Source organism: Aplysia californica, unplaced genomic scaffold (genome assembly GCF_000002075.1).
Source record: "Aplysia californica isolate F4 #8 unplaced genomic scaffold, AplCal3.0 scaffold00145, whole genome shotgun sequence".
Lineage (NCBI taxonomy): Eukaryota > Metazoa > Mollusca > Gastropoda > Aplysiida > Aplysiidae > Aplysia > Aplysia californica.
The window spans coordinates 795,584-809,698 of record NW_004797415.1 but is presented as its reverse complement, the minus strand read 5'-3'; the positions used below and the strand labels follow the sequence as shown (position 1 = coordinate 809,698).

The following is a 14,115-nucleotide window of genomic DNA, read 5'->3' as shown; positions in this document are numbered from 1 at the left end:
TGAAATCCGATTTTGTCTCTTGAATGCCTTTTCTGTCAAGTTGTATGCGACTAATGGAAAAATAAGTGAGAATGCACATTTTTATTTGAGTTGATTCGCAATATTTGTGTGACAAATTGTAAATGACGTGAAAATACGCACTTTAATCGACAATCTGACTTTGGCAAATATACCTGTATTGCAAATACATGTGTGTCACAACACGGTAGAATCAGGCATGATCATAAAGCCTGTCTATTTGCCTGTTTTTGATGAAAACAATACCCATTTTCCTTGGATACATGTTCAGATATTTGCGATTGAAGGAGGTGGGGTCACCTGGTTTCAGAGGTAAAAATAGCGAGAAAAAGGCCGCCGAAGTAGACGGCAGGGTCAAGTGGATGATCTAAATTGTGGGCTATATACACTTGCATTTAAAAAGAATTGTTGTATATTTTAGAAAGTAACGTTATTGTTGTTTTGCTTCCTACTAGTGCGAAGAAAGAAGTGCTGAACAGCCCAGATGGTCAGCATGCCTCGTCTCGCCAGACGGCGATGGAGATGGAAGAAGACGGCGCGAGACACCCGCACCAGCACCGAGAGCAGAAGCCAGTGAAAGAGGAAAAGCCAAAGAAAAGTGAGCGCAAGGACCGAGAGGCCAGCAAGCTCGCCAAGGAGAAGGCACGGGAGGAGAAGAGGGAGAGGAAGGAGCGCGAGGCAGCGGCGGCCATGAAGGAGGAAGAGCGCCACGTGATGGGCCGGCCCCTGGACCATGAGAGGGATGACCGAGGAGGGAGTGGAGGTCACATGTCCTCCTCATCTGGCTCCTCGCATCGGCGGAGTGCAGAGGTCTCCCCGAGGCATGTTGATGATCGAGGTGAGAAAGAATTGTTAAAGCATTAGGTTTCCAATGTATAGATAAAGGACACTTTTCTTTTTCATTCATTGAAAGATGCTTATTGAACTTCTCAGAGTTACTTCTTGTTCTTGCAACAGTAAAGGTTTGTAATTTTGTGGAATGTGCAAAACATTTGTAAAAATCTTCACTGCATGGTTACATGTCTCTGTATATTTCTGGTTACGTTATAGATTCTCAACGGTCTTATCTTGGTCATATCTTGTCTTCTTCCATAATTTTTGTGCAAAGCTTACTCTCTGCCTTGGTGTTCCTGGCAGATAGATTGCAAGTTCTGTTGATGGGTCAGGGATGCTACTTGTGGGACGGCTTCTTTTCTCTCCCTCTGTAGTCTGTGTCTGTCCACCTGACTTTTTCCATGCACTGTTTGACCTTTATTGTGTTGATGTACTTCTCTCTCAACTCAATCGAACAAATCAGTCAGTCGTAAGTCAACTTGAACTTTGTGCGTCCGCTGGTGTGGTGTGCTGCTTCTTTCCTATTGAACATCTATCATCTTTATCTCTCACCCCTCTTTTCTTTGTGTTTACTCCAGTAACACCGGTAATCTTTGGCACTTGTATGACCTAAATGTGTTGCTAGTGCAGTAAAACTTCAACTTGAATTGAATTTTTGTTAAAAGCTTAAACTTTAATAGATTCTTTTGTTTTTTCCTCAGAGTCAAAGCGCCGAAGGCTGGAGGCTGGGGCCACATCTCAGGTTAGTATTCAAGTGTAATGGAGTTAAAATCTCACTCGCAAGTCGATCGTTTTTCTCGGACGACGCCCATGACAACTGCTACAGGCTGGACTTGACGTGACCTGAAAGTTTAGGAAGATGAGGCTCCCCCCTTCCCTACCCCACTACCACCATCCTCTACTCGAAGGGCTCCCAGGGCCACAGAAGATGTCAGGACAAGGGGATCTAATGGACTGAGGGATCCTTGCAGTCTGATGGCCATAATGTGTGCCTAAGTTTTTTGGAAATGCAAGGAAGGGATTTAATAGTTTGGTGGTGACGAAAGGAGAAAGTGGGCAAGTTGAATAGTTGGAGATTTGGAGAATGTCTGGAAGATGACTCAGTTCCCTCGAATGGAAGCACTTATCTGAAGGAAAACTTGCATACGTTTGGTAAAGATTTAAAAGTGAGGCAATGATGAGGATCACTCTGAAGGAGCCATGTAAAACCAGGATTTGATTTGTCATACTGGAGGATCCTACCTGAGGCATGCAGAATGAAGATTGAAGGGTATGCGGACTCGTAACAAATCCTGCTGCAATTTTTTGTCAAGATGTGGTCAAGACACAGTAGGAATAAGTACACTGCAAAGCAGTCAAGAAGCGACTTGGATACATTGCAAGGGAGGAGAGTCAGAGCGTTCAGGAGGATAGAAGTTGTAGCACAGTATATCGGTACTTGGCAGTCTAGGCTTCTACAAGTGGAAGATGATACCTTTGGGGTTTACGTTTCACGTCCCTTGACATGCTATCTACTGAGTGATACCACAGACGCAGGAGTTGTGGGAACCCAATTACAAAAGGACACTGAGTTGCTTTCAGGAGACACATTGTTAATCATGCCCAGTGATCGGAGTTCAAAACATTAGCCTGTGTGGCTGTAACTTCCTGAATAATGCTCCACACCACACCGTAACATACCATCAGACACACCTGCCATGATGATCAGAGGATCTTGAAAGCTTTTAAACTTAGGAGAGGACCCAGATCTCACTATGGATTGTAGGAGGAGTATCAGTGCACCAGGTACCGCCCCTGAGGATGTGGATGAAGACCGGTGTCTGGGATCTGAAATACTGAGGGGGTTATTGTGTTGCCCAGCCTGGAGGACCAACTCAGTCCATTTTGCTTTTGTGCAGCTACAAAGAATCTGGAGCCTCACTGACACTCGTTAAAGGAAAGCAGATGATGCCAGGAAGATGGCTCACTACATACTTACTCCTTGAGCCAATATATAGATTTGCCAAAGAGGATTTGACATGAGGATCATGGATACGGTGGGGCGTCTGAACTGGATGTTGGAACACCATCGGCTTTTTTTCCATCTGCTTACAGAAGCTCTTCTGTTTTGGTGATTGAGAAAATTTTTTATAGGTATAATGTCAGGGTCTTCAACAAAATAATGATGGCCACATGGGCCTGCTGACCACAGAGCTTACCACAGGCTATGTTAAAAGTGCTTGTGTGGAGTCGCTTATAAAAATTCCCTTGTAGAAATCCTTTTAAGCCCACAGAGCTTGGAGTACAGTCTTATAGACGTGAGGAAAGAAAGTGTATTGTACTCACCTTCAGGTACCTCGGTTCCCAGACATGGAAAGCAGGCCCTGCTGAAGTGGTGCTGTTTTCCACATGGCCACCAGAAGGGAGTGAAAATGTCTTTGATGCTCAGCTCACAACTCGCTGCACCGTCTTTTTGCTGTTTCGACCCCCTCTGAGACTTTGGCCCCATATCGATTTGCATTGTTGAATTATATCAAAATTTGTTGAAATGGTGGTAGTGGGGAACAAGCCAGGAGAAGGTTTGCGAGAGGAGAAGCTCTGACACAGCTGTGGGGAAATCTGTTGTCTGATAAAGTCACGCTTGAAGACAGGAATATTTAATACACGGATGATGAAATGCCCCATTGTCTTTGTTTTATCCTGTCTGCTTAGGAAGCATACTCATAACCAAAAATACTGGAATACAGGAGAGAAATATTATACCACATAATGTCTATCAAGCATCAGCTTTGGATACAGATCAAGAACTGGCCAGGATCAGGCGGGATAGTGGCATGACCAGTTTGAAGACAAAGGAGAGTTGTACAGACGGGCTTTCAGTTCAAGCAGGAAACAGTGGAACAAAAATGCTACATATATGGCTCCTTATGTTAGAGGATGATGGTAAATAACAAGTCCAAACTTTCTATCCCTGGAAACATGTCAGTTGCAAAGTCAAAAAGCCACATACTTTGTTAAAGTACTGGTTGAAGCCTCCCAGATGGTAGCAATCAGCTTTACCAGCTTGATATTACGTATGCTTTCAATTGAGGTCCTCTCCCGGTTTGGCTGCTCGGAAAAATTTGAGGAACTGTTGGAGTGATGACTACAGGCAAAAGCTTTGGAGTTGTAAAGTACTGGAACAAAATTGCTGAATATTTGATGATCTTCTTTTGCACTGCACTGGTGAGACACCCATGGAGAGTGACAGCATGAGAAAGCCCGTACCAAGAGAAAGCTGGGAGTTTTAATAGCATCTCTCTGAGAGAAGGATGACCTGGCTGGTGAAGTGGAGGATCATGCGCTGAGTGTGGAACCTGGAACCAAACTGATTCCTGAGTTGAGCAAGTATACATTAATAACCTGTTTATGTTTGGAAGTGGCTGAAATTATGTTTGGATCTTGGAAGCAAACCTGCAAAGTTTTGAAAGAGACCATGATTAGAGTTCGCCTCTATTGCTCATCCGGAGAATGAGTGGAGTTGATAGTGTCCTTGATATTCCAATCTATGCAATAAGTATCTCAAAGGGACATTGCCCCAAGCCTCTTCCCTGAATGCTGTATCAAAACTAACAGCTCCTCAGTTTGAACATCAAGCGTACTGATGTGCAAGCAATCCTCACAATCTGAAATGATGGGTGACTTTGTCTGTAGGACCTGATACCCTGAGCAGAAATATCCTTTCCGTTGAACTATGACCCTGAAAAGTAGTACGACCTCGAGTGCGGGGAAGAAGAGGAGCCTCGGGCAACACATCTGTCTACAAGTGGAGCTGTGACCGCTGGATTGTCTCGCTGCAACGTCGATGATGTGGAGTTTTGGCGCTGATTACAAGCCGGAGAGAATAGCTGCTGTCAGCACGGATTGCAGGCCACCCAGGTACTGAATGTCTCGCTTCTACAACAGATGTAAAGTTGATGGATGTCAGAAATGATAGTGATGATGAGAACAGGTGCAGAGTGATGTTGTGAACAGGTGCAGAGTGATGTTGTGTGTTGTGTTGTGGTGAAGGTTATGAAGACATCTGTTGCAAGTGAATGGAGTCATAGTGTGAATACTTGAAGGACTTATGTAGTGAATGAGGACACAGGACCTGGGACTTTTGCATAAGTTCTTGTTATTTCACCAAGCGGCTCTCAGTTCAGTCACAAGATTTAAATTTGTAAAGTATTAACCAGTTGGTGAATGTGATTTTGTTGTTGTTTGAAAGTGATGAATCTCATGGACACATATATCGTATTATTTCCAAGCTTCAAATGGCCTGCATGTTTGTGCAGGGGCTATTCTGATCTCGTTTTCCAAGCAGTGTATTTTTCTGCTTTTCTTCTGAATATGCAATACTCGTGTGTTTGTTTTCCTTTTTGTTATATCCAGTAAAAGATAATGCTCATCCAGTGTTTGTTTCAAGAGAGGACTCTGGTTTTTGTGTGTTTTCTCCAACCGTGTCATGAGAAACGTGGGGACCTTTAAGCCTTCATTCCAGGACGGGTTCTCAAGTGTTGTGAAGCTGCTTGTGGTCAGTGTGAGATTTCTCCAGGCCATGGCCTAGCTCACCTTGGCTGTCATACTCTGCTCATCCGTCTCTCATATTTTCGTTTTTGATATATAGATTTGTTTTTTGGGGTTTGTTTTTTTACAACTGTTACTTTTCACTCATTTGTAAGGTGTAAATTTGATGTCGTCAACTTGTCAGAGTTTGACATTTTGCTCAGCTGCAAGAGAATTTCTGAAATTAGATAGAATGCTCTTCCAATTCATCAACTCTCTCGATGACCACTTCCACTTCTGATATTACTAAGCCATTCACGTTAAAGGTATATTTTTTTTGGTTGCCTTTTGCGTGTATGTTTGGTCTCCACTTTGATTTTGATATTTTTATTTTTTTTGCTGGTGACACCAATTATTGATTGTTGATTGGTGGGTAAAGTTTTGTTTTACTCAGAGAAAATCTTATCTTTGTCATTTCTTGATTGAGTGAGAACTTATCTACTGATTGTGTGTGGCCTTAATTTTCTGTGATGTATCCTCCCCCCCCAATTTTTTTTTCTCCAAACATACTTGCAGTGACGAATAATTTGTGCGATTTTTTTACTTTCTTAGACTAAAAGCAGTCGTAAAAGAATTTGAATAAGTCCAGAACGGTTTTAAGTTTTCTATTGACAGAGAAATGACTGTACTGGCGTTTGTGGTTGCAAACAAAAATGTCTCTCTGCATTTATGTTGTGACCCACTCAGTACAGGGTGGCCCTGATAGTCGGGGGCAAATCAGCCCTTCTCCAAAATGATTAAAATGATGGCGGTGGCGGAAAGCATTTATTATCAATCTCTGGTGATCTTATGTGTTTGATGTACTCTTGGAGATGGAGTGGGGTTGGTTTGCTTTTTTCAGGATTTTATATTTATCAATTTATTTTTTTTTGTCAGCCTAGTGGTAATTTATGTTCCTCTGGTGCAACTGCTTTTGTCAGTCTCTTTCCCCCGCAATTTTGGACTGTCTGTACGAGGGCACTGTGTTTTTGGCAGACACTTCATGTGGGTTTGTGTATTTGTCATCATGACAGTTGATCAAAGGGAAAACAGTAGTCAACTGTACCAGCTCAATGTTGCCACCGTCACCGGCTGGCGTCTGTGGTGTAACTGTCGGGGTCTTCACTGGTGCACACAGAAGACAGGAGTGTACATTTTTGTCTTGGGAAGTTATTTTATTGAGGGGTATGGCCATCTCTGTCTGGTTGGATGCTGCATCTGCTCATCTCGGGTTGGCCTTTACAGGCCTGGCCAAAGCAGTTAATCTCGTAAATGAACTGAATAATGTTGATTGGGCAGTAAAATATTTATTACTCGGTCTTGAGAATTTGTGCAGATTTTTACTTCATGGTTATTGTAAATAATACTGAAGGTTGTGGCTTCTTTTGATAACAGTTTCTTAAGTGGACCTGAATTGTTTATTTATGACAGGACTTTCAAACTTTTTAATGTCCCGAGGCTGTGTTGTGTTAGACCATAAGTCCTTTCAGCTTTTTACCTGTCCACAATTTTTGTCTATTTCTTTGTGTGTGTTTGCTTTTAAAGCAAAATCATTGGAACTTGTATATAATCCGTTTCAAAATGATTGGTGTAGAAAAGAAAAATGGCAATGTTCTCTAAACTGCTGATTGTGCTTGGAGAACTGCTTGAACCTTTAATTGTTGTCACTCTGATAATGTTGTGTGTGCACATTTTTTCCCTGTGTCAGCACACGATCTTTGAACCAGAGAATGGATTACTCAAACCAAACGACAGCACTTGTTCTAAGCGAATTTTGCTTTTTACATTGTCTTTTTGTTTTATTATCAAATGGCCCTTTGTCATAGTGCTGTTAACTACTGACTGTCCTCGGTGAAAGTCTTGGTGGGATCTTACAGCTGAAAGTGTGGAAACAGAAATCTCAAAATACTCCTTTGTTTTGGTGTAGAGTATTTCCAGTATGGAGAATACTTTTTTTTAACAACAGGTGGTGGGGTTTTTCTCAGCTTGCTGTTAGGTGTGCAGCCATCAGGGGATAAGTCTTGTATTGTAGGGATGGGAAATAGTATTTGCTACCATCAGGGGAATAGACTAGTCATGTTGGGATAGGTATACTGTTTGCTACCATCAGGGGAAGAGACTTTTATTGTAGGGATGGGAAATGGTATTTTCTACCATCAGGGGAATAGACTAGTCCTGTTGGGATAGGTATACTGTTTGCTACCATCAGGGGAAGAGACTTTTATTGTAGGGATGGGAAATAGTATTTGCTACCATCAGGGGAATAGACTAGTCCTTTTGGGGTGGGTATACTGTTTGCTACCATCAGGGGAAGAGACTTTTATTATAGTGGAGGGAAATAGTATTTGCTGTCATCAGAGGAAGAGGATTGTATTGTAGAAATGGGAATAGTAATCTCTACCGTTTGGGGATGGGGTGTGTGTTTTGTAGAGATGGAATACTGATCGTTGTAGCACTGTAGATTTTGAACTTGCTAAACCACATGGAGGTTGGAATCCAAGTGGGGTCAGGGCTTATTTTGTTTTCTTTTCCTGGAAGGGGTATTTCCTCCCAGGTGGCAATTTGCTGTCAGATACTATCATCTAGTCTTGCAGATACAAATTCAATGATTTCAGGTATGACAACTGAGCAAGATCCCACAGCTTTTTCTTTGCAAGGATGCTCTTACAGTTTTCCTTAAGCCCGACAAATGTGAGTCAGGCTCAGCGACCCACCGGAAAGTGTTTTGTGTTCCCTCTGTGATGAAGTTTTTCCAGTTGGCACATGGCTTTATGGATCATGTTACTTGAGTGTAGTTTGTGTGTGGTTATTTTCTTTATAATTCTGGAAAATGGCCCCGTTATTTGTTTCAGTACAACTTCCTTGGGAGTATTGGCTTTGATTTCGAGAGGAAATTCACGTGGAACAGGCGCAAGGTGTGGATGAGAGTGGGAATTGTGTCAAAGTATTTGTTGTGTGTAATGTCACTTGTTCTCCTTGCTTATTGTTGCGGGTGGTTGGAGGATCCTGCTGGTACCTACTACTTTTCTTTCGCTCTTGTTTCTGTCTGTCTGTGAATCTGTGTCCCCATCTCTTCTCCCTGCTCTGAGTAATTCATTAATTGTTGTCTTGTTGATCATGTGCTTCTGTTTGCTCAAGATAAACTCGTTATTTTCCATTATGCCGTGATGTTTTATTATTGCTTAACTTGTGGCTGATAGATGCTGTGCTGTGGTCTGCTCTGTCTGCTTCTTTTCAACCTGTTACTTTTGTCCTGTTCTGTTCCTTAAGGTTTTTGTAGCAGTGACTTGCTCTAGGTGACAACTCTACCTCTTAATGTTAAACAGTATTGTTTTACCTAACAAACTCATACTAAGGAAAGACATTATGTACTTGCTTGTGAAATGTTCAGTTTCTTGACTTAAAAAAGAATTGATAGAGAATGAAATATGCATTTTACATTTTCACTTTATTGATTTTTTACAAAACTGTTTCAATGGAGATGCCATCCTTTTTTTCCCCTTTGCTTCGTCTTTTCTCTCCTTATTTTCTTGTGACTGTATTTGCCATTTTGTGCCATGTTCCACACTCTGTAATTATTTCTGTATGACATGAAAAATTGTTTGATAATTTGGATGACTTATCTCTCTCTCTGTGCTCTACTACTGGTGTTTTACTCTCTCTGCGGTTGTGATATATGATCTGAGGGGGTTGGAAGATGGTAGCATGCCTTATTTGGCTGTCATTTTTTAAATACTTTCACAGATGAGTCTGTTCATTTCGTTTTTAAAAAACCCCCAAAAACCCAATTCTTTTCAAAACCTGTCCAGTTATATATTTTCTTTCACGTTCATCCTTTTACCCACCTGCACACTTTTTCATTCTCTCCATTAATGTATTCTGTTTTATTTCCATTTTTTAATTATTTATTTTGTGATTATTGGTATCTTTTGGAGTATGGGAAAGTCAGGTGTAAGAGGGGAGGGTTACCGTACCATTTTTATTTCTGGAAGAGGATTGGATTTTTCTCACGTAACAAAGCTGTACACAGCCAAGTAAGAGCATGAAGAAGCTTAAGACTCCCAGAGTTTGGAAGGCCATGGCTGTTCAAATGCCCCTTCGGTGGAAGGCTGAGGAGACTGGCGGGGGTGGCGTCGGTGGTACGTCGGCCTGGCCTTGGGCTGGCGTCCGTGGTACGTTGGGCTGGCGGGCGTCCCTTCTTCTGTCAGAGCTGGGTCCTGTGTGGCAGGCGGCCGGGTCCTGTGTGGCAGGCAGCTGTCCCTCCCCCTGTCCTGCAGCCCTTCCTCCCTCGGGGGCTGTGCATGTGTCTGCTGTAGAGACATATCTCTGTGTGTGTCTCACTGTGTGTGTATGGCGGCGGCCGCTACATCTACTTCTTGATTGCAGGACTCCTCTCTGGAGGTCAGGACCAAGCACAGGAAGGTGAGTGCGATGGACAGATGGGGCTGGTTTTGTACTTGTTCCTCTGTCTTTTACTTTCTCTTTTTCACCTTCTCTCCCTGTGTTCCTCTTATGGGTGACTGGTGGGCGCTCTTGTGTGGTTTGCTCCTTCTTTCCTATCAAACATCTATCATCCTTATGGCTCATCCTTTTTTTCTGTGTTTAGTAAGAGCTATAATCTTTAGCACCTATATGACCTATTTGTGCTGCAAGTGCTCTAAAACTTTTTCTTATTCTAAACTTATCTATTTCTCTCTCCTCTCTCTCCCTGTCCATCTCTTTAGTGTCTTCCTCCATCCTTCCCCTCTACCACTCAGTTCCTTTCTCCTCTCACCTGTCTTTCCCCTCAACCACCATGTCCTGCTCTGCCCACCCCCTGTTATCTTATCGTTCTCCCCCCCCCCCATGCCATCCTCTCTGTGTTGCTGGATTAGCGTTGTTTCTGTTGTCTGTCTCTTTTTTCCCCGTCTGTCACTGAAAGTAAAGCCTTAATTGTTTTCTTTCCATTTTTTATAAAAGAGATAGTTTTCTTTAAGATCGTAGTTATCAATGAAATATAGTCCAAGTTTTTCAAGATGGCCACCCATCGTCGAGGAGACAAGTAGTTGTCTTAGTACTCTTAGACAGGTGTTAGTCTTGGACTATGTAATTAAAATGTAAAAAATCCCCAAAACCCACAAGGGGAAAGTGGGAAATAGTCATTTGTACTGGCAATTGTCTTTGGACAGGTGGCTGTTAGAGCAGGTTCAACTGAATGTGTATTGTGATGTGTACTGGTGTCTATAATGTAATGTAAATTTGCCTTTGGCCGTTGTTCGGAGAATGCGTGTTTGATTCCCCTGTGGGGTTGTTCTTGTATGGAGTATCTCTCAGTCTCTGTCTGATGAGCATTGTATCCTACTCAGATGGGGTTGGCCCCTTGTGACAAAGTTGAAGAAGTCTGCCTCATTGTTAATGTAAATTGTGTTGAAGTGAGCCTGAAGCATATACAATGGTATTCAGTCAATTGGAGAGTTGTGGGAGGTTTGTCCTTATAAATTCACACTTTTTAAACTGCTGTAGCAAATTGTTGTATCATTCCTCAAAAGACCAAGCCATTTTTTAAAAGGTTTTGAGACAATGACTGAAAAAAGAGCATCAAGTTAAGTCAGAGCCATGTCTTAGACACTTGTTATTTTTCAATTTGAAACTAGGAATAAAATAAACAAACAAAGATGTCCCTTGAGATTTTTTTTTTCTCCAAGTAACAGCTTTACCTGTCAAATGAGGTAGTGCTTGATGAAGCCCACGTGGGACGCTCAATGTTAAAAACAATCAGGGAACGACAAATGCAGTTTTTGGGACACCTGAATAGACATAAGGGTCTTGTACATCTAACTCTCACTGGCTAAATTGAGGGCAAGCGAGGCAGGGGTAGGCCCATAACAACATATTTAGGGAACCTAAACAAATGGGTAACAGGGAAAGATCAGGGAAACGTAGCTTTTTTGAGAGCATCCGAGCAAAGGAATGAATGGAGAACCATGATCACTGATGTCTGTTGCTGATCTGACACTGGATGATGATGAGGAACAGCTTTACCTAGAACACCCCCCCAAAAATTTAAAAAAAAAATTAAATTAAATTGACTTGGGAAATTGTGGAATAATGCTGGCAAACGCTTATGTAGAACAGTTCAACCTGCTCCAATGACCACCTGTCCAAGACAATCACCTGTACCAATGACCACCTGTCCAAGACAATCACCTGTACAAACGACCACTTGTCCAAGACAATCGCCTGTACAAACGACCACTTGTCCAAGACAATCGCCTATACACAACGACCACTTGTCCAAGACAATCGCCTGTACCAAGGACCACTTGTCCAAGACAATCACCTGTACCAACGACCACTTGTCCAAGACAATCACCTGTACCAACGACCACTTGTCCAAGACAATCACCTGTACCAACGACCACTTCCCTCCCACCGCCCCTCCCTGTCTCAGGCAGGTCTTCTTTGTGTTGTCACAATGTATTTTTAAAAAACAGCAAGGGGTGAAGTGGTGCTTTGTACAGGTGATTGTCTTATACAGATGATTGTCTTATACAGGTGATTGTCTTATACAGATGATTGTCTTATACAGGTGATTGTCTTATACAGATGATTGTCTTATACAGATGATTGTCTTATACAGATGATTGTCTTATACAGGTGATTGTCTTATATAGGTGGTCATTAGAGCAGGTTCGACTGTATGGGTACCTCCTTCTCTTGGAATCTATCTTCTTTTCTTGTGACTGATTATATTTTACTAACTGATAGATGCAATAACGTGTGGTAGTGTGTGTATGTTGTATGTGATCAATGTTTTTTGCTATCATTACTGACTTGTCCATGTTTCTACTATGGTAATATGAGTTTCTGCTCCTGATCTAATTGCAGAGCGCGTCCCCTGATGATGAAGGATGGGAGATGGAAAAAGAAAAAGAGAGGAAGGAAAAGAAGAGGGTGAGTCAATGCTGTGCTTTCCTAGATCCTCTCTTTCACACTGCAGTTGTCTGAATGTCTTTCTGTCTCGCTCCTCCTTCCCTCTTCTGCTTCAGTTATTCATCGATATGATAGTGGTACGCCACTAGAAGTTTTTTTTGTCTGTCTTGGTTTGTCCTAGCACAGAAGGGTCATTATTGTGCCTAAACGATGTGCTCCTCTTCAGTCTTCACTCGTAGTCAGAGAGGTGGTACCACCAAATTTTAAAAAAATGCAATTTTTTTTACATTTCTAAATTTTGAGCTCATTTCATCTGAACTCCTAAAGCTTACTTAAGCTTTTACACTTCTCCCCCTTCCAGGACCATTCCATGGAAGAGCACGACGCGGAGTTCACCAAGCGGAGGAAGAGCGAGGAGCACTACTCGGCCTCACGTAAGACTTTCTTCTCCACTTAACCTCGCTGTCACTGAAAAAAATGACTTTATCAGTGGAAAGACCCTCAGCAACGTTTTGGAGAGAGCAGCGGAGCATTGATGGACATGTCCGGAATGCAGGGATGTTTCTTCCTGAAACAATAAACAATAATTGGGAAGCAGGGGGTCAAGCGTAGCTACAATCGAACCAGTCATAGCCTGGAGGTGACGGTGCTGGCCTCTCCTTCAATAGGTCACGGGTTCGAAACTTGACTGCGACAAGAAAATTTTCTTCCCTAAAATGTTTTTGTCTAGAATTTTTTTCCTTTCACCTCCTTCCCTGCTCTCTTACCATGTGCTGTCGTCTGCTTTCGTCTTCACTTTTCTGCCCCCCTCCCTTCTGGGCTCCTGACTCTTTCTGCAGCGTTTCTACTGCTGCTCCTTGGCTCCTTCTTATTGCTGTCTTTCAGCCACACCCCTGGTCTTATTGTAGGTGAGATTTAACATCTTGACTTCTCGGATAAGGACGAAAAATCTCGGAGATTCTGTGTGCAAGTCACGCATATTGAAGATCCTTTGGTGGTCCTAAAATCGATAGGAGAAGGCTTTGGCCGCCACTTGGGCAAAATTAAAAATTCCTATCAAACTGAAAATGTTTATTGTGTCCCGTGCCCTCATATGACCTTATACTTTTGCGAGCGTGGGAAAATCCTTACCAAAACGTCTGTCTAAGGGGAACATTTTTCTCCTCGGCAATGGATGTCCTTGAAGGACAATTGGTCGCTTTTAAGCAGAAGGGGGCTGTCCCGAAAAATGCTGTTTTGAGAAAATCGAAGGTAAAGTTTTTGCCTCCTGTTCACTTTCTTTAAAAGACAAGAGTTTTTTTCTTTAACCAAACAAATATACACACCAACGAAACCGAACTTCTCCTATAGGTGGGACAATGCCTGGAAACCCCCGAAATCTGGGTTAGCCTGCTTGTCCTTAAAAGCGACCAATTTTGACTATTCTTAATTTTCTTGTGACGCTGACAGTGTAGTATGTTGTTTTCTGTACTCTTTATTTTCTTGAACTTTTGAATGTCTCACCTGAGCTGTTACCAAGTTCATCGAAATGCCAAAGTTTGTGGACCCCCCGGGGCAGTGCCACTGACTGGTGTCATTCCCAAAGGGGGGACATATCTCGTTCAAGCATAGTAGAATTGTAAATGGGCTGACTCATGTCACGCTCGTAACTGTGCCTGATCTACAACAGGGAACTGCTGCTTTTTCTTTCCTGATCCTTACTATTGTCATTTTCTTCTACTTCTTTTGTATGTTTGTCACTCCCTTGTGACCTGCTATTTTGGGGTGCCTTGATAGTTGAAGCAGACCTTGTGCTGTTGAAGCTAG

At 42.4% G+C, this 14,115-nt stretch overlaps 1 protein-coding gene across 1 annotated transcript in view; it reads left to right on the top strand.

Annotated features, from left to right (window-relative positions):
• The window catches only part of LOC101860889 (THO complex subunit 2), a gene marked incomplete in the record, with an annotated part of 53,250 nt that overhangs the window by 36,253 nt on the left and 2,882 nt on the right, over window positions 1-14,115 (top strand). The window contains 5 exon segments of the mRNA XM_013081778.2: window positions 474-856; window positions 1,554-1,594; window positions 9,784-9,819; window positions 12,265-12,330; window positions 12,671-12,743. Coding sequence (XP_012937232.1) covers window positions 474-856; window positions 1,554-1,594; window positions 9,784-9,819; window positions 12,265-12,330; window positions 12,671-12,743 — 599 coding nt within the window.